The sequence below is a fragment of the Cryptomeria japonica genome, chromosome 8, assembly GCF_030272615.1.
Source record: "Cryptomeria japonica chromosome 8, Sugi_1.0, whole genome shotgun sequence".
Taxonomy (NCBI): Eukaryota; Viridiplantae; Streptophyta; class Pinopsida; order Cupressales; family Cupressaceae; genus Cryptomeria; species Cryptomeria japonica.
Window position 1 is genome coordinate 481,216,271 of NC_081412.1, and position 21,874 is coordinate 481,238,144.

Sequence of the window (21,874 nt, forward strand, 5' to 3'; positions counted from 1 at the left end):
CTTTTTCAAGCTCTCTCTGAAACTTTGAAGCAAGAACTATCTTAAAGAGAAATCATCAAACACAAAGAAAGCTTATCTCTTTCATTGATTGGCAATCCTCCAACATTCTTAACCCTAAGAACCTCTGAAGACTGAGAGGCCACCTTTATCTCAGCAAAGAGGCATAGCAACCTATGAAGTATCAAACACATACAAAGATTCATGGATTAAGAGATACTAATATTACTACAAAAATGTAGTTATGAGTTTCATCCTGATTGTATTGATATCACGAGTGGAATTTTAATTTTCCTAAAGAATATAACTTGAACTTAGAAGAGATCAATTACAACTCGAGTCATAAATTGTCAGAATCGACCTTACCAAGGAAATTATTTTTTTTTTATTAAATAACCTTCACCTTTGACCCTGAGAGATGGATGAGGCTAATATATAACTTAGTCAATATCCGAATAGCCAAACCTGAAAGAGTCTTATAGATTAATCACAATATGGTTGATCGTGTACATATAATATCAAGTAGAACAAGGTCTTCATACTTAGCCGGGCAAGAACCTAATTATATTCAGCTAGGATGGAAGAGGCCCAAAACTATCAAGTGAAATGTTTACCTCAACCTGAGGCATCTCAAAATCACAAGCATATCAATAAAGAAGAAGAAACTACTATTGTATTGAATCATTCATCTTTTGCTGCATATGTTATTTTACTGAACACAGACTAACTTCAACTATCAACACATCATCATAACTAATTAACAATGATATGTTGCTCTCATGTATAGATAAATCATTGTCTAGAGAAGTACTATTCAACAATAATTGACATGCCTTGCCAAGGTGAAGAAATGATCAAGGCCAATCGAAAGAAGCCTTTCAATGACATTAGAAGCACAAGACAACAATAATGGAACAAGAGAAGATTTGCAATTTATGTCCAACAACACCTAGGTCCAATAATAGATGCTGCATATCTAGAAGCAAAATAAGTCTATCATTTAAAAGACTTCAACCATTGTCAATATTGGATCATATCACATCAGGGGTTAAGGATCATGAAAAATATATCAATCTAGAGTTTGGACAAGAATACTTATCACAAGGAAAATTACATATGCAAACCCTCGATAATACTCTTAATGTGAAAGAAAATAAGTTAGAATGACCTTATCTTTAGATAGGACCCCAACTAGGGTCATAATAGCAAAGTACATCAACGCAAATGTTCAAGAGAAATGAGCCTTTCTTGAAGGCATCTCTTGAATCCTGCATACCCATGATGTGGACTTGCCAATGCCCTTACTCTTCAACCTGATTCCCAACCTTTAGTAAAATATTCTCCTTAAGGGTGAAAGTAGTACGAACCTTTCGAGAGGCAAAGTTGAGTGCCCCATCAAGTCTCTCTTCAACCCTGCTATCATCTGAATCTGAAAAACAAAAAAAACTTTACTGAAATCTGAATGTTAGTATGACCTTAGCTCTGATACCATGTTGGATTTTAGGTCTCAGATTAACAATAAGAACAAAAATCAGAATTGTATCTTTGACAACTTATATTAACATGAAGGTTAGTTGAACAATTAAACAAACATAGTCTAAATGAAATGCATAAACAATATAACACAAAACACGAGTTACCCTAGAAAACCTCCCTCTTGGAGGAAAAACCCAACAACGAATGATCCTCACATCTGATTGTCACCAATTGGATAGATTACAATACTTATCCCCTTTAATGCTAATGATGATCAACAAACAGCAATCTGTTTGTTCTAATCTGATTACTAGGTCAGCACACAAGCTTGACCAAGACTGCACCAAAGCAGCCTTCTTCTTTAGATCTGCTCCAGGTCTGATATGATGTCTCAGAGCTTTGATAACCTGTCTTCAATATCAATATGAAGTACACAAGTCTGCACCTTTTGATGATGAAGTCTGCACTCTTTAATGGAGGTATTTGCATCTAGGATTATGCCCATGAATGGGATTCGCCTTTAGTCTATATAGCATCAGTTCTTCACATACAATGGATCAGATTCTTCAAGCATGGATTGCTCCTAACAGCAAGGATAGTTCACACCAAGTTGGCTCAGATTCTTCATATACTGATTGCACGTAATAGCTGAGAAGGTTCGCACTGTACGACTGGAGAATTTCGCACTATAGGGCAAAGGTAGAGTTCGCATCAACCTTTTAGAGCTGAATTGCTTGCTTGAAAAACTTGTGTTATGCACTCCAAATGACACCATATATATATGGTGGTTGCTGACTTATTGGGTGGTTGCTGACTTATTGGGTTGGCCCAATAAGTAATTGGCGCCAACTTCAAATTTGATTTCCACGCTAATGTATATATCTTTGAATGCTTCCACCTTATATTATATAGGGTCGACCCTATATTGAATTTGGCACCAGTGTTAGTTTGAATGCCCACGCTACCTTTGGGTGTGGATACAAGTAAGGGCAGGCCCAACCCTATTTAGCAAAAATCAAATGTTGCCTTGGGCAATTTGATTTTTGCTTTATAATTAATTTTCGAACTAGTTACAAACAACAGTTACCCTACTCAAACATTCATCAAATAAAAAATAATAATTCGTCTCACACAATCAGCATATAAGTTCAAGTACTCTCCCATGTCCTCCAAACCATAAGCATGAGTCTGACCCTTATCTCTAAGCCACAATCAAGCATGAGAAGGAGGTGGCCAATGCATAACATATATAAAACACTTTTTTCTTTTTTTATCATGAACACCTCACATACATGAATTAGAGGTCTTTAAAATAGAGGTACCTACTATAGAAAGCACCCAAACCCCTAGGAAGGAAAAGTAACGCAAAGAACAACTCAAAAACCCATAAAATTGAACCATGTTTTCTTGTTGTTTAATAGATATTTATCTTGATAAATGGTTTGAGTGAAGATTGAAATATATTTGAGAAAATAGTATAATGATTTATATTTAATTTGAAATAATTTTTAGTCTCAACCAAAGATTATAATAAAAGTTTAAATAAATTTTCTTAGAACTATTTAAAACCATCTTTGATAGAGTTGTGTAAAAGAGTTTGTTCATAAATCCATTTTAAACCATTAAAAGATGAAATATTTTGGATTATTATAATATTTGGAGTTATCTTTCATATCCATTTATTTTAGAATCATTTGGTTTTAGTTTGAGGAAGATATTTGATACCCTAGTGACACAAACAATGATTTTTTTTTGAGTTTTTATTGACAAAAAATTAGTCTCAGTACGGGGAACTTAACTTTCAAACGAACCGTTGGATTTCCCTACATTTTGGATATGTTTTAGTACACCTAGATTTCTACGTTTTCACCGAAGCGATTTGAAAAATATTATCTTTAATGAAAGTTATGAATAACAGAATCAGAACTATCAAAACTGGGACAATCATAAGAATGGAAATCTTGTTTGTTGGGTTGATACTTGACACTTGAAAAATAGTTGTTGGTTGAGATATGGCATTTAATTATAGATGTATTTTTATATTTGAATCACTACAGATCATAAATAATTTTTATATAAAAAATAAAAATAAAAATAAATACAAGAGTCATTACTCCCCAACATGACACTCATTTTCTCCAAATTGAATTTCCCAACCAAAGCATATTCCTTACATAAACAAGGAAAGAAGCAGAAGAAAGTATTTCCAGAATAATAATCAGATTTTTAAATTTAAATTTTCATCTAATATTCATTTAAATTATGCAAGCATAACATACAGCACAAAAATCACAACACAAACAAGCCACATGGATTCTTCCTAGAATGAGGCCTACTTTGGGTCCTGCAGAGAAAATCTTTTGAGAAAGAACAAGCAAAAATCCAACCCCTTCCTGTGCAAATCTCTCTTCTTGGATAAATCAGAAGAAATTTGAGGTTTAGGAGCAGGAAGAGAGATTTGCACAAGAAGGGGTTGGATTTTTGCTTGTTCTTTCTCAAAAGATTTTCTCCGCAGGACCCAAGGTAGGCCTCATTCCAGGAAGAATCCATGTGGCTTGCTTGTGTTGTGATTTTTGTGCTGTATGTTATGCTTGCATAATTTAAATGAATATTAGATGAAAATTTAAATTTAAAAATCTGAATATTATTTGGAAATACTTTCTTCTGCTTCTTTCCTTGTTTGTGTAAGGGATATGCTTTGGTTGGGAAATTCAATTTGGAGAAAATGAGTGTCATGTTGGGGAGTAATGACTCTTGTATTTATTTATTTTTATTTTTTTTATATTAAAATTATTTATGATCTGTAGTTATTCAAATATAAAAATACATCTATAATTAAATGTCATATCTCAACCAACAACTATTCTTCAAGTGTCAAGTATCAACCCAACAAACAAGATTTCCATTCTTATGATTGTCCCAGTTTTGATAGTTCTGATTCTGTTATTCATAACTTTCATTAAAGAAAATATTTTTCAAATCGCTTTGGTGAAAACATAGAAATCTAGGTGTACTAAAACATATCCAAAATATACGGAAATCCAACGATTCGTTTGAAAGTTAAGTTCCCCCTACCGAGACTAATTTTCTGTCAATAAAAACTCAAAAAAAATTCATTGTTTGTGTCGCTAGGGCATCAAATATCTTCCTCAAACTAAAACCAAATGATTCTAAAATAAATGGATATGAAAGATAACTCCAAATATTATAATAATCCAAAATATTTCATCTTTTAATGGTTTAAAATGAATTTCTGAACAAACTCTTTTACACAACTCTATCAAAGAGGGTTTTAAATAGTTTTAAGAAAATTTATTTAAACTTTTATTATAATCTTTGGTTGAGGCTAAAAATTATTTCAAATTAAATATAAATCATTATACTATTTTCTCAAATATATTTCAGTCTTCACTCAAACCATTTATCAAGATAAATATCTATTAAACAACAAGGAAACATGGTTCAATTTTATGGGTTTTTGAGTTGTTCTTTGGGTTGTTTTTCTTTCCTAGGGGTTTGGGTGCTTTCTATAGTAGGTACCTCTATTTTAAAGACCTCTAATTCATGTATATGAGGTGTTCATGATAAAAATTAAAAAAAAAGTGTTTTATATATGTTATGCATTGGCCACCTCCTTCTCATGCTTGATTGTGGCTTAGAGATAAGGGTCAGACTCATCCTTATGGTTTGGAGGACATGGGAGAGTACTTGAACTTATATGCTGATTGTGTGAGATGAATTATTTTTTTTATTTGATGAATGTTTGAGTAGGGTAACTAGATACCCTAGGTGGGTGGCTCACTATAGGTTGCCAAGACCCAAAGTGGTTGCTAGGAGATCCTATGAGTGGGTTTAATTCAAGTGATAACCTTTTTAAAATGAACTTGGGTTGGGTTGGGCTATAACACACTAATACAAGATAAATGATTATTTTAGTCCATATAGGCCTGTTGGAGTACTGCGACCATCGTTACAGGTTGAGTGGATCCTTTCGAGAGGGGACCGCGGTACATGGTAGGCAGGGTGGATCCCGACATTAAGGCTATATGATGACACCCACCTAGCAGGTGTTCTGGTTCTCTCTCTCTTGTGATGTTATTTGATGTTGTTATGTGATATGTGGTTCTTGTTTATTGTTTTGGGGAATCATGTCTCATGGCCTTAGTATTGCCCTAGTACTTGCGTGGGCCTTGGTTTTATCTCCTAGCACGGGGGAGTGGACCTTTGTGATTCCACGTGGTTGGGTGGTAAATATTTTTCGAGGTGTGTTCATGACCTCTTTTGATGATGCTTCTTGATCCTTGGTTGAAGATGTTGAAGACCTTGCTTTTGAACTAGTACATTCAAGTATTGTAAAGATTATTTGTAAGCAATGAATGGCCTTATAATAAACATGTAATTTTATGAACAGCATTGTAAAAGGGAGGGTAGTTTATAGGAACTATGATAAGGGATGATTACTTTGTATTTGAAACAATGTTTTTATAAGTTATGTTACCCTTCCTATCCTATCTCTTTATGATCTTATTGTGTTGTTATGAAAATTGAGTAGAAGGCATTAATAGAAACTACAATTGCATTATTATATATGTTGTTATCAAATGAAAAGTATTAATTGCATGGATGTTGTAAATAATAATCAAGGGGAAAATGATGTAAAGGATAGTTATTCATTCTATAGTGGGAATGGGATTATGGGAAATAGGATTGTTATGAACTTTTACTTTGGTCTCAAATGAAATGATAAAAGCTTTGTAGCGTATCAAATAGATAGTAAAGTTAATGTGTTGTGAAATATTATATCATGCTCAAAATTAAGAAGATCATTGTATGTTTATTTTATGCACATTATGTTTTGTGTTAAGTTGTTATATCTTTCAATTATGTTGATGAACATTAAAAGGAACCTGTAAGGGCATTAAGGGGTGAACTCATAAAGCTGGTTCCCACTTTTTGGTACGTCCTGATTTTTGCTGAAATCATACATTTTTAAAAAAATACAATGATTTAAGCTTTAAGAGGTCCCATTTGAAGTAATTAATTGAAGAGAGTTAAATCAAAGGCTCTTAGATCAAAATTTGTTTGATAGAACCTCTCTACTTCTAAATCATACTTGCAATGGAGTCTCCTTTGCATCTATCAAATGCTGATAAAAAACAAATTTACATTAGCTTTTGGGGGGTCAAATTAATTCATTTAAATTTTTATTTTTTTAAGTATTTAGTCCTTATTATAAGCTTTCCAAATAGTATAATTTTTAATATATTTAATTTCACTAATATATTTATATTTTATTTCTTATGAATGTAGGGTTTTCATTGAACATGAACTTCTTTGTTCAATGCATTGGGAAAAATAGTAAAATAATTCAAAAAAAATCTGAAAAATATCTATGCACTAAGTATTGATGTTTTCTTTCTAACAAAAAAAATAAAATTGAATTTTGATATATATAGAACAAGTTATGTGTTCAAACGTACACCTATATTTAAATTATAATTAGTCGAACTTCAAAACTTAATAAAATAAAAAATATTCAACAAATCACTATAAAACCAACTGCATGCCTTGGGTATTGATGTTACAAATCAAAATTCAAAAGAATTAAGTTTTTATCATTTATAGAAAAAAACTTATACGTTTCGAGATACACATCACTCTTAAAAAATGTTGTTTGCTATAAAAAACTACTTTTTGAGGGAGATGGAAAAATCAATAAAATTTTATTCAAATAAATTTTAAAAAAATATATTTATAATCTACAAACAAGATGTTAAAAATCACTAGTTTATATCATCTCCAAATTCTTAATGGTTTAAAAGTTATAGGTGTCAGAAAGTGGAGGTTTTTTTCAAAATATTCATGTAAGTGTCAAAGTTGGTCAAAAAGTGGGAACCAGCATTGTGAGTTCACCCTAAGTATGTTTACTTTCTATAAGTGGTAGATGTATGTTATATTAAAAAAAAAAAAAAAAATTGTAGCATGTTTTGGAACTTTTGTTCTTGTCCTACCGGGTTCCCTGGCGGGGCATGACAGGACTGCAGATCATAGCTCCTTCAATAGATAACTCTAGTACAAGTACATAATGCAGATAGGAACTGCAATATGAATTAATTATAGATAACTTAGCAGTTGGAAACTAGTTGTCATAAGAAAATTTCAATAGTTATAATTCACTAATTTATACATCAAATGCATCATCCCCTATGGTTGGAAATCTTTCCTAGTTTAGTGATAATGAATCTCCACATAAGCCCTTGTCTGTGTTTGAATTTGATGCGTGTTTGCCAACACCTCCTCCTTTAAAGGAACAATGTAATTTGTGATCCTGAAAAAAGATGACCTTGGCATCCTTGATTCAAATTTAGTGTTTTCATGAAAATGAGTATTCTTCCAAAGTCAACTTTCATATCTCATTAAGGAAAATGTTTGCAATATGTTCCTTGTCTCTTGTTTTAATCACCCTACTTGTCTCAACAATATAGGGTCACCCACACAAGCATTCAATACATTAGACTCTGCTCTTCTACTGTAATGTCCCCTTTTCTAAAGGCCCTAGTTTTTGCCCTAAAATCACAAATTCCATTCAAATAAGAATTGTAAAATGGTTAGAGGTATAACTTTACCAATTAGATCCTGATTGAGACCCCTCAATCATGTTAGATATAAGATCAATCTTTCCTAGTAGGGTTAGAAACATTATCTTAATCATCAATGAAGTTTGCGTAACGTGCATGTGGATTCTCTTCAGGCTTTTCCCAACATTCCATCCACACTATGAAGCACCTAGTAGATCATACAAGGTGCACTAAACCTATCCATCAAGCCCAGGAGCTCGTTAATGGCACCCACCATTCAGCCTCCCAGCCCCACTCAGGGTTACCACTACTTGAATGGACCTTTTTGCTACTTGCCCTCCACACATGTCCTACCTCCCCTCCATAATGGGATGGTGGATTGGCTATAAGCTTAAACGAATCTTATCCACGTTAAACATTAATTATGCATATATATTAGAAGCCACAGATTATCTGCATATATTCCTACTTGATTGATCTCTCTTGATGCTTTTCAATGATTATATAAATCTGATCTGCTGGTTGATCTTCTTCAATGCTGATGACTTGATGATTGTTTACAGAACTGTATTTATGTTCTGATCCCTCTGATAAATGTTCAGATCATTCTTCCAGATTCTCTTATATTTCTGATTCAGGTCTGCTCCTGAATCTGATTTTGATGCCTCAGATGTTTTATTCTATTCCCTTGATCCTTTTCATCCCTCCACCATTGTTGCTTCTTCTTCTTTATATCCTTAGAAGAAGACAAAGAGTCACCTTTCCTATTAAGGGACCCATCCTTTAGAAAAGATACACCTTTTCTTAATTAATCAATGTAGTTGAGGGCCTTCATAATCGTTCTTAAAAAGGGTTGCTTTATCTAATGATTTCCCCCGCTAGGATTGTTATTTCCTGAAGTGTTTAAAATAATAATTGGTTAACATACTAATCACTGTATTATACTATGTGAAATGTCCAATAGAGTCCTTTGACTAAAGCACTGCCTTTGATAAATGTAATTGCCTCTTTAAAGAAGCGCTGCCTCTTTTAATAATATAATATTAATATTACCTTCATGAAATCGTTCCTACTCTTTTAACAATAATCCCTGCTGCTAACATAGGAGTTAATCAAGTCTTATAAAAGTTAATCATTGCTCTTAACATAGAAGTTAATTTCTGTTATAGAAGTTAAGTTAATCACCACCCTTGACATGATTTTTATTGCTGTTAAGTAAATAATGAGATTAAGACCACTGTTAATCTTGGTCTGATCAGAAAATTGTGAAGTCTTATGGAGTAAGACAATTTTCTGAGTTTATTAATGATGATATATGTGTTATAGATGTAATCCTGATGGGTCATGACATCTACTTAGGTTCAAAATGATTTTTAAAAGACTTTAAAAGAAATATGGTCTTGTAGTTTTGGTGCTTTAAACTATTTGAAATCTTGTACAAAAATACCCTCAATATAAAGAAAGCTCTAGGTAAGTTTGTTGAATCCTTCGACCCTTGTCTTTATGCATGTCCCCTCCTTTCCTATTTGTTTTCCGTTGTATTCATTCTTCTTGAACAGTATTCAATGCCTTGCTTCAAATGCATTTCATCAAAAGAAATGATATCTCTAGTGGCAAGGTACCAAGTAGTCCTGTTTTTTGGCATGAGATGGTGATGAAATGTTTCTTACAAGTAAAGAAATGTGTGAGTCTCTGCCTGTAAACCTGATGAGCAAGGGAAAATTTTACTTCCATTTAAGGACATCCAATAAAGGAAAACAACCATTAATTTACAAATCTTTTGCATGTTTTATGGTCTTGAAAATATTGTTGACATGTGAATATACTTGCCTTATTTTTTCTTTGCATCTTTCCAACTCAACTTAGTATCATCCAAATATCTCTTCTAGCACTTAAATTTCAGTGAAAGGGAACTGAAAGGCCATCTCTTCAATATGTTACATAAAAAAGCTTGCTACCACCAAAGAAATTAGAGATCTCATTGCCACATTTTTTAACTTCTCATAATGATACCTGTAAAAATTAAGGACCACAATTTAAAATAAAGTTCCAACCTCATGAGTGCTAGATTTGACCACACTGACTGCCTCATTTGGTGAAAAGAGAACCCACATCAAAGCTATTCAAAACATAGTTGAACTACTCGCCAAAAACAAAAACTTGCCAAGGCCCAAAAAAAAAACTCGGTGAAAACTCAGCAAAAAACTCGGCAACTTAAAAAATTGCTTAAATTTAATTTGAAATGCATTTTTTTTTGCAAAATTCAATGAGGAGATGCATCCAATGAGTCAATAAATGAGTATATAAAAGAAACAAGTTGAGTCTAGATATATTTGATTGATTTAAATGCAAATTGGGTATAAAATGGCATCCTCTTGTGGAATGCTGATGGCTGATAGATTGATATATTTGATTGATTTAAATAGCAAATTGTTTTTGTAAAACTAAAAGTAAATACTACATCAAAACATTTTACATCTTTCTCTTCCCAACTCTAGTGAAAACCAGGGGAGAGATAGAACTAGAGGGTCTAGTCCTAGGAGTTCGATGTGACTCGTCCAACTCGCCAAAATGAGGTTGAGGGTAGAACCCCTCACGGGGGTCTAAGGGTGAGAGAGTGAGCGGTACAAAGATAGGTCTAGATCTTGGGAGAGAGAAGAGAAAGTGAGATAGAGAGTGGTAGAGAGAGGGGATAGAGGAAGAGTGATAGGGAGATAAATAGGTCTAATATTGGGGGCAAATAAAGTGAGTGAGATAGAGAGAGCGAGAGAATGTTGATAGGAGCCTACTGATTACTGAAATTTGACTAAGTCTGAAAATTTAAAAGATCTTCTAAAACCTAGAATTTGCAATATAACTCCTAGAGATTTGAAACCACTCTCAAACATCTTGCCAATATATACATGAAATATAACTTAAAGTATAAGTCATTTTCCTTTCTTATACTTAAATGTTATATTTCATGTATATATTCTGATGAAAAGAATGAGACTGACTTGAAAAAAAAAATTAGATTTTTTTTTGATGCGTTTGGGCCTCTTTTTTTTTACGCAATTGAGTTTTTGCCAAAGACTCACCAAGTTTTTGTGAAAAACTCAACAAGTTTTTCCCAAAAACTCTCCAAGTTTTTTGTGTGAATTAATGGTGTAAATACTTGCCGAGCAAAAAACTCGTGCCGAGTACTTTGCGAGTATTCCATCTATGATTTCAAGATATCTTCCACTACTTTCATGTCTTTGGCAAAATTATCAAAATGGGCTGAACTCGAATGAACCACCAAGGACAAGTTTTTTCTCCAAGTACATACTAGCTCATAAGTAGGGAAATTTTGTGATATCTATAATAAACCTCAATGTAACTCCACTCCTGATGCATTTTTGGTGCTCCATAAATTCTTAGCATAATCTCTTTGTTTGAAATTCAATCTTTTCTACAATCCATCATCTAGAATGAAATTTCTAATAGCGCCAATTAACCTTTTAACAATAACAAACATGGATTCAATACATCAAAAATTGCATATCCTTGCAATTTCACATAGTATCCTACACTCACTTTGGTATGGTGGCTTTCATTATCCAAATGCCAATATGCTAGCACCCTTTTATTATATTTTCCTTAATCCTTGTGTTGTTCCTAGCATATTGAGCTTTTGTTTGGTTTGAATTTTCCACACATGAGCACTACACGCAAACGTCCACACAACGTGTTGGCATCCCATGACAATGTGAGATTCCAATGACCATTTTGAAGCATTCTATTCCTCCTACCATGATCATCCTGTGAAATGTAAGCGTCTTGAGCACATTATGAACAGCCATCCTTCTCTTAGGCTTCTCTTGGACCTTCATTCAGACTATTCTCTCAAGCTAATGCTTAGAAAAACTCTCTCAAGTCTATCAGCAAACCAGCTATCTCCATTATTGATTTCCTTGAAGCTCTTACCATTGTTCTTTGCATGTGAAGACCATCATCTTCTTTGTGTATTCTCTCTCAAGCTCTATCAGCAAACCAGCTATCTCCATTATTGATTTCCTTGAAGCTCTTACCAATGTTCATTGCATGTGAAGACCAACATCTTGTTCGTGTATTCAAAGAGGTGTGGCAGCAACTTCAACAAATGGCATTATCCATCTTGGTTGCAAGTTTACAGATGATTTTCCTTTTGTTATTAATGTTTGAATCTTTTCATTTGTTTTTCATTTACTCCATTAATATTTCTTGGATGTTCTTGGCAATTTTGGCATCTAAGATTCAATATTGTTATGTTATTATGTTCTCGTAATCTATCATAGCATTGTGATTGCATTGTTACTATGTCAGTTTCATTTCCAAAAATTATCAAAAACCAAGCTGCTTTGGAGGTTGAAGGACCAATACAAGGATTTGACCTAAAGGCAAATCCCCAAACAGCACAAAACATTTTTCTTTCCTTTCTGATCTTACAGGTTCCATTGGAAAAGAAGTTTTAGGTTTACACTTTACAGTTCATTCGGTGATATCTGCTTTACCTCCTCCATCTTGTTGTATTTCATTAATTTACTCTAATAGATTAGTTTGTTATAGTGTTGTTTTACTGATCCAATCACCAGTTATTTTGTTGTGTTCTCCTATTTTGTTTTGTTGTTCGTATAGGTAATACTTTTTTCTGGACAAAAAAGTGTTTTCAGTTTTCTGCCCATACAAGACAAAAGGCATTGCGCTAATGTCCGACACAGAGAACTCCAAATTTTCAGTCTGGTTTCCTCATTTTCTATATTTTCTGCTTCTGCATTTAAATTGTGATTTCAATTTCTCAGTTCTCTATAATTAGCATCAATTAGCACTTCAACCATTTTGACTTCATTTAGCAGCAAACATATTTCTGTTTAAAAATTAAAACACAGAAAAGAATTAATTAGTATAATCACAGCAGTAGATTAGTTTAAACTTTAAACAAAAACCTCAGCTAGTTGACCTTAGTATAGTGATTGAAGATCACTCTCAAAGAAAGTTTGTCTTTCTTCAGTAGAGTAAAATTTCCTTCACTATAAATTCCAATTTCCATGACTTTGCAAATGGTCCTCCATCTTAGAAATATAATTACATTGTTTTTGGCCGATCAAAAACAATAGATGTTTGATTATCAAATTCTGCTTCAATGTTTGTAATTTTTTAATAGTTAAAAACTAATCATTTTTTACTAAGAAGATAAAAGTAGACAATTTTCATGCATTGTCATTGAATGGAATCTTTAGAAGCCTTAATGCTAGCCTCACTTCAATTGAGGATATGCTTGTCACATAAAACTACACAAAATACCTATTTATTGGTCTAACCCACCTCCTATTTGCAACCACTCCCTACTTGCACGGCAAAATCCAAGTCACTATGATGAAAATGAAACTACCCAACAAAAATGAAAGAAATAATATCATGCAAGGAGCAAATAGTAATGAAAATAATATTGCATGACACCTTAGAATGGCTTTTTTTCCTTTTTCATTTTTTGTGTCAAAGATGCCACGATTGAGGGTTTTAGTGAGGGGAAATGGAAGAAAACATGGGGGGAGCATTCCCTATATTTAGGGACATCTTTGTATTCGGTTTCAGTACAATAAATGCATCCCAATCCCTAAGACCCATCTCAAGGGGTCAAAGACACATATCCCTGCAACACTATATTCTATAACAGCTCACTAATGAGGAGTTACAAGTTGGCATTCATTACTAAGTGGGGACTATTTTCATTAGAGATTATTGTTAATTTATTAATTGTTGTTTTGGAGAGGGAAAATGAAGTGTTGGAATCTGTACCCTGCTGGTACTATTTATTAAAAATTTTGTTGGGCTTTGAGAGACCTATTATTTTTCATGTAATTTTTGTCTTAGCTTGGGACTTGAGTTAATCTATCAATTTGCACACAAAAACCCTTGGATTTGGAGATAAAGGGACAAAACCTCTTTGGTTTCTTGAAAACAATCTCATTCAAAGGTTATATGTGTGCTAGCTTTTGTTTTAGTTTCCAGCAAGTATTTCTATTTGGAACAGCAACATATTGTAATGGCCGATTTGAATCATATTTATCCATATCTCTTCGATGATATTCTCACATATTTGAATATATTTTTTTGCTCCAGCATACTTGTATTGTTCAAACTTCATGCAATCTATTGCTATATCTTTTGGCATTTTTATTTATTTGAACAAATATGTAAATCATATTCCTCACCATATGCTCTCAGCCTCACGGTTTCTTGGTGATCAAAAAGTGCTGAATGATAATATTTACCCACTGAATGCTCTAATCTTGCTCTCACAGACCTTGGTAATCAGAAAGTGAAATATTTTTTTTCTAAATTTGTTGAGGTCATTACACTCACATGGAACACTCCTGTCCATATATTTATGAATCTAGCAAAACAGTCACAAGACTTCAGTATAAACCTGTTGATGTGTTCTTTATGCACATGCGAACACAGAATAAAATACCAAGGTATCTTATCCTCTCTTGAACAAAGCTTCCCCGAATGCTGAAGATTTCGCCTAAGGATCAATCGAGGCAACTCCAAGGTTCTTATATGTAGGGTCTCTACGTGTGGATAAGCTCAATTTGGTCTGATGTGATTATGCTGGAATCACAAGGGGACTTATGTTTGATGGCCTGAGTGTTTAATCTACTGGAACTTGAATCCTATCTACTGGTTGGAAGATAAAGAAACATCAAAAGATACAGGGCTCAGAAAGTCTACTCTAAGACCTAGAATGCGAGAAGATGGATGAATGACTAGGTGGAGTCCTACTGGGTTGGGTCTCACCATCAGGCTGAACAATTCAACACCAACTCAGTGCGATCTTCTAAGGGATGCTTCGAATATATTTAAATCGTACACCATCAGACACTGATCATCATTCAAGTTAATGCATGAACAATAGACACGTAAAGACTTGAGATTAAGCTCATTCTATGCCAGTTGACCACGCAGGGCGGTCTTACAATCAACAAGAGGCTAGTGGTTTGGACTAGGCGGACTCCACACGAGTGCATTCAGTAACTTCTTTCACTCAATCTAATTATTTACCATCTAAAATGAAGATTCAACAAGAGACCATGCATATTGCAAAGAAACGACATATTTCACCATATCTTCAATGAAAATGGGGTTCATTTACAATCAAGGAAACAATTTCTTGCCTTCTCTTCCTAATGTACTCTAATTGCTATTCTATTCACTATTCTAGCTACTAATTCTTAGCTATTCTAACCTCTATTAGCTAACTCTTAACTATTAACCTCTACAAATGAAGAGTCGGAGCTTTATATAGAGAGCTCCTTACATTTCAATGGCTCTAATTGATTTACAATCAATGGCTAGGATTACAAGATGGAAAATCCTAATTAGGGTTTATTACAACAAACTCCTTTAGCCAATGAGAAAATTACATTTCATGAATGTGGACCAATAGAATTCAGGGGTAGGTGCCTCAAAGTTTGTGCCAGCACTGGTGAGTCGGGTACATTGAATCTGGACATGCTGAGGTGGAGCTATCTGACTGGAGGAATAGTGACTGGGATGCCACCTTGTTTGACGTTTGTGCCTTGGTTGATCCTCCTCTGTCTTTGATGCAATGAATGATGCACCTCCTTGACTCCCATGTGTTTGATGAGGCCTCCTCACGATCAAGTCACTCCTCCTCTTGTAGCATACTTTGCCTAAAGTGCTTGCAAGATCCTTCTTCTCTGTCATCCTGTGGTTTCTTCATGTGGTAGAATGAAGATCTTGAGGATAGCTTGCAACTCCTTGAACACTTGAAGTCTTCCAACGCTTTAAAAGCACCTTGAGTCCTCCTCCATGCATTTGAAGTGTCCTTGATGATGATGGAACTTGAATAGGTCTTCCTTGTCCTGGCCTAATCCTCCTCCATCTTGATTTTATTAATCTGCAAAACAAACAAAGAATGATTAAGTATACATGATTTCTTTGTTCTAACATGATATTTCTCACCTTAAATCATCAACAAGAAGGCATTAGAATGAAATTCGCTCAAGATCCTCTCGAGGGACAGGCCCTATAGTGAAATTCGCTTTGGACCCTTTGGAAGGGTCAGGAGCGAAATTGGTAATCTCACTTAATTCCCTATTCATAACTCATTCTTCAAGGCATTAAACTTCATAATTGTGCTCCTTCAAGGTATAAACAAGCCATTTGCTCTCAAAAATTGCTTAGGACGAGGTTATCCAAGTGCTAAGGCAAGGTACAAGGTCCATTGAAGAAGTTCGCTCTGGACCCTTTGGAAGGGTCAGGAGCTAAATTCTTCCTTTAGGTTGAATTCCTCCTTCTCACTTCATTTTGCCTTGATTTTCACCTTTCAATTCCTCTCTCATGAAGACATCATTTATTTGACCCCCAGGAAGGCCTGAAAGAAGGATTTCGCTCTGGGCCTTGGCCAAGGACAGGACCTATAAGGAATTTCGCTCTGGACCCTCTAGAAGGGTCTGGAGCGAAATTTGCATTTTTGGACAAATTCTTCACCTTTTGTGATCACAACTCACTCAAATGCATGCCTAGGGATACCTTTAAGTTCAATCAACCCCCATCAACGTTAGGCTTGACACAAAATTGGGAGAAAAAGGAGGTTTTAGGAATTTTGCTCTGGACCCTTTGGAAGGGTCAGGAGCGAATTTTGTCTTTTTAGGCTCAATTCTCACTCAAGTTGCTTAGGACTAAGTTGCCTAGGACTTGTTCATTTCCCCTTTGTCTTGTCATATTCAAGCTAACTTGCTATCAAAGAGGTGAGGAAAAAAGGTTTTCTAAGAATTTCGCTTTGGACCCTTTGGAAGGGTCAGGAGCGAAATTGCTCTTCTAGGCTCAGTTCACCTCCCTTTTCACTTGGCTTTGCCTTAAACTTGATCTTTGACCCTTTTCCTTCCATAATCTTGCAAATTTGCCCAACCATTCAATGACTTTGGTGAAGAATTAGGTCCTTTGGGAAATTTCACTCTGGACCCTTTGGAAGGGTCAGGAGCGAAATTTGCAATTATGCTCAATTTCTTGACCTTTTCATCACTTTGCTTCGTTGAACATATCAATTCTTTCTTAATCATGCCATAAGGACAAGTTTTCTCATTTTCTCATTTTCCCCTAATCTTTGCTCTCCGACTTGGTTTTTAGATCCTTTCTTCATCTTAATCAAGTCTGTTTGCCTTCAAGGTGATGTCAATTCAATGCTTTTGACGACAAATTAGGTCTTTCTAAGGATTTCGCTCTAGACCCTTTTGGAAGGGTCAGGAGCAAATTTTGTCCTTTAGGCTCAAATCTTGACCTTTTCATCAAATTTCCACATCCAAGGCGTCTCCAAAGGTGAACTAAAGCTTATTTCCCTCAAATCCATGCCTTAAAGTGAAAGTTTTGTCTGGGATAGGAGTCAAAAGGGAGCTAAGCAAGATTTCGCTCTGGCCCCTTTGGAAGGGTCGGGAGCGAAATTTGCAAAATGTTCAAATTTTTAACCCTTTTCCAAATTTCAAAGTCTAGGCTTGGTCGTTAGGCATTTCAAAGGGCCAAAATAGGTCAATTTTACATCAATCGGTGCCTAGAACCTCATCATTCATCAATTGGACCAATCTCAAACCCTAGAAGATGATATTCACTCACAAAGCTTCATTGACTTTCTCAAACTCAAAAAAGACATCACCTAGCAACAAGAGCAAAGCCTGACCTAGAAAAGGCTTTCACATAGACCCTGACCTAGACCACTTACTGGCCCACTTCAACTTAAGCAGAGTCTGCTATCCTAATGATCTCTCTGGCAACTTTCACTGCAAAGACTAATAGCCAAGACCAGGCAATCAAGCAAACTAAACTAACCCTAGCAAGCAAAAAGTAGGGGTCCCCATTTGCAATGGGGCGATGTGTGAATACGCCACAACAAAACCCCAACAAGCAGCTTCCTTCACAAGCTACTCATGAAAACTGCACCCCATTTGTCCTCCACAGGCAGCAAGTAGTCACAAAAGCAACTGCTAACAGACCAATACCAAGCATAAACCCACGCAATCTAGTTGAAATGCACAGGCACAAAAATTAAATTCAACTCTAACAAAGGGAGAACGCCAAACCTCCCAGTCCACAAAACATCCAAGGGAGCAGTCAAAGCAAATCTGCAGTTCTAGCCAATGACCTAAACCCCTACTTGGGCAAGCGCTCCACTATCGAAGGAAGTTAATTTCCTATTAAAAGCTGTAATATTTTCTATTGCTAATTTGATTTCTTTAGTAAAAAATAAAAACAATTAGAAATTGTTGCTATATAAACACATTAGGAACACAGACTGCAGACGCTGGAAAACTATAAAACATAAGGAAAATTGAACTTAAATTTCAAATTTTGTCCATCACTGTCTATCACTAATGTCAAAGTTCAGAATTCTTTTCTTTAAACTCTAATTTGAAAATTTAAAGCATGGCCCGGAGTAGTTCTGAATGCAAATCTCTAGCATTTTTTCTTCTTTTTTCCCAAAATATGTTGTTTGACAGTATTGCCATCGCATTCCCCAATCCCCTCGTTGATTCCTAATATTTCAAAATATGTCTGCTCTGTTCTTTCAAGCTAATATCAATTGAAATTTGGGTTATCACAGATTTGAATGATTGAGAAATCATTAAGTTGTGTGCCAACTATTGTATATGTCTTTTCTGATATGATTGTAAGTAAACATATCCAAGCTTGTAAAACTAAAGCGCGTGCGACTTGCCATTTATTGTCCTAATGATGGCACTTGACAGTTAAAGGGATAAACTCTGAGTTCTCAATGACACCCAGTTAAAAAAATCCCTCTTAATAACTACCCAATTGATAACGAGAAACCGTGTTCAAATAGAAAAGACAGAGGGGCTCACATACTCAATCTAGAGCTCCTGTAACTTATTTTTCCTCTGAAGCCACAATGATTCTTTAGCGGATTGCAAAGAGGACTTGTATTAAAATTTGAAAACAGAGATCATTTGAAGTAGAGTGGAGAGCTCTTACATTGAATGTTCCTGCGCCAGCATTTTTTCTGGCCAACAATCGAAAAGAATTTATGGATTTGGGAAGTTTATCAACCATTCCTGTGTTATCCCGTTTTCTTCCCCTTAAAATAAATGTATTCCTTGTGATCGAACCTCCACATAGCACAAGCCCTGCTCCTGCTGTTGCAGTATTGAGTGTGGGAAGAGCCCTGAATGTATGATGGGCGGTGAGCGTATACATATTGCTCAACGCCATAGAAGTAATGTAAAATGAGTTTATGTATAAAAATTATCACAGCCCATCACATTGCCATGAAGAATACCTGTGTTTTATATCTGAGGAAGAGGAATTTCTCTATAAGACCACTAGGTACACTCAACTGAACTTTCAAAGAGCAGGCGCGTTATTGAGAAGTAGATAACGTTGCAAGACATTTTACCACCCAATAGATATCGGGATGTGTAGATTTTATTCGTTAAGAGTTGAAATAGTTAAAAATTGGGGAGTTGGGCCTCACGAATTTATTTTAGTTAGGTTATAATTTTAATGCCAAATGTATAAATAGTACGAATTTTATTGAAAATTTTTATTTTTATTTATTTCTATTTGCATTTATTTTATGGATTAGTATTTTTTTTATTGGAATAAGAAACAAAGAACATATTTATATTTTATAAATAAAATTCATGTAGAGGATATTGAGAGATATCAAAAAAAAATTAAATGTAAATAAATGATAAGATTTATTATTTAAAACAATTAAAATAGATAGAAGGACCATATTACATTGATCAATTGATGAGACATTGAAGCCTTATTTACAAGATTGATATACATGCAAGAAATTCAATGTAATAAAACCTACAACTTAGCAATAGACTCTAATAAAACATTGCTTTCAAATGAATAATTAATCAATCTTAATCCATTTATCACAATGCTTTATGCTCTTTCCTTATCACTATTCCAATTGTGTTATATATTTGATTATGATAATTAATCAATCTTAATTCATGATTCAATCATATCAAATACAAAACTAAATATTATATCATTTCATTTATAACATGATTGTATTTTTTATTTAATATTACTTAATTGACTCTAATAATTACTTTAAAAATTCATCCAACACGACAATAGGTTTTGGAAATTCAAATACTCTAAGTGTTAGAGTGGATAAACTTGATGATAATGGCTTTAAGATTTAGCATTATAGTTCACTTTAATGTTCAATTAGGTTTAAGGTTAAGGTTTAATTTGTGTTAAGGTTTTATAAGAGTATAATTTAGGTTTGGATTTAGAGTTAGGCTTCAATTTGGTTTAGTATCAGGTTTAATTTTGTTGGTGTTAGGATTAAGGTTTAATTTGGTTTCATATTTATGATGGATTAGATTATATTAGTTTAAAAGTATGTAATTAGGGCATATTAATTAGAAATGAGATCACTTGATAAGACACTAATTAGGGTTGTCATTTAATTAAAAAATCGTAAAAGTAGGGTTAGTATAAGACTCAATTCAAGGTTTAGGGTTAAGGTTTAATTTGGTTGAGTTTTAAAGTTAGGGTTTAGTTTGATTTAATGTGTAATTTGATTCAGAGTTAAGGTTAGGGTTCAATTTGGTCCAATGTTTAATTTGGTTTTCAAGGTGATTATTTCTATATTTTCAATAGGATTCTCTATAACCTAAAGATTTAGGTTTAATTTGATTTAGAGTTTGGGCTCAATTTGGTATAGCTAAGGTTTAAATTTGATTTTGTATAAAATATGGCTTAGGGTTCCATTTGGTTTAGTGTTAGGGTTAGGGCTCATTTTGGCATAGGATTAAAGGTCGAAGTGGTTTTGTGTTAGGGTTAAATTTGATCTTACTAGGATTAGGGTTAGGGTTGAGGTTAAATTTAATTTATTGTTTAGTTAGGTTTAGGTTTAGGGTTCAATTTGGTTCAATGTTAGGTTTATAGTAGATTTTGGTTCATGATTAGGGTTAAAGTTTAGTTAGGTTTAATATTTAATTAGGATTAGGGTTACATATCAATTGAGGGTTTTGGTTAAAATTAAATTTGTTTTAGAGTTAGGGTTCGATTTGGTTTAGTATGAAATTATCAATTTAGTTTAGGATTTGGGTTGAATTTGGTTTAGGGTAATATTTCAAGGGACCTCTTGGTCGTCTTTTCTTTCTTTTTTATAGATTATAATGTGATTTGAAACATTAATTTAAAAAATATCACCTAATTAAATTGGAAAGAATTTTATAATAATTACATGATAGTTTATGAATTAACATTTCTAGAATTTCCACGATCCTTTTTTTTAAGATAGACTATATTATGTATATGCGAAGATCATGAAATTTCACCATCCGTCATCATATGCCAAGCCTTAGCATTAAATCGTTTCTATTGTTCATGGAAAGATATAGATATGTTTGCCCACTTTCTTTGCTAATCATAATGGTTCACTTTCAGAGAACTCATTAAAGATTATATATAATAGGAAGAAAGAAATATTTTATAAATTTTTTCAAAATAAGAATTTCCTTACTATATTCATATTTATAGATATGAAAAAATAATTTTAATATATAATGTTGCTTTATTTTTAGTATCAAATTATAGAAACATCATGGAATTGAGATTTGAATGTAAATGCAAATAATAGATATTTAAATAGAACGATTTCGTTACCTTATTGATATTTATCAATATGAAAAAATACTTTTGACATAATCTTAATTTATTTAAGTGCTTAAATTCTAGAAATATCATGGAATTAAAAGTATAAAAACATCTTTATTCTTATTAATTACTTTTTTATTTGTTCATAGAGTTAAATT

The 21,874-nt window shown here is 33.7% G+C and overlaps 1 protein-coding gene across 3 annotated transcripts in view; it reads right to left on the reverse strand.

Moving 5' to 3' along the window:
• Window positions 1-19,478, reverse strand: part of LOC131077302 (protein Iojap, chloroplastic) — a 94,843-nt gene extending 75,365 nt beyond the window's left edge. The window contains exon 1 of one of the 3 annotated variants that reach the window (XM_058014765.2): window positions 19,059-19,472. In XM_058014765.2, the coding sequence (XP_057870748.1) occupies window positions 19,059-19,295 (237 nt within the window). In that variant the 5' untranslated portion in view covers window positions 19,296-19,472. Of the gene's footprint in view, window positions 1-19,058 lie in introns of all 3 variants that reach the window. The other 2 variants (XM_058014764.2, XM_058014766.2) reach the window with 2 other exon arrangements.
• Window positions 19,479-21,874: the final 2,396 nt, after the last annotated feature.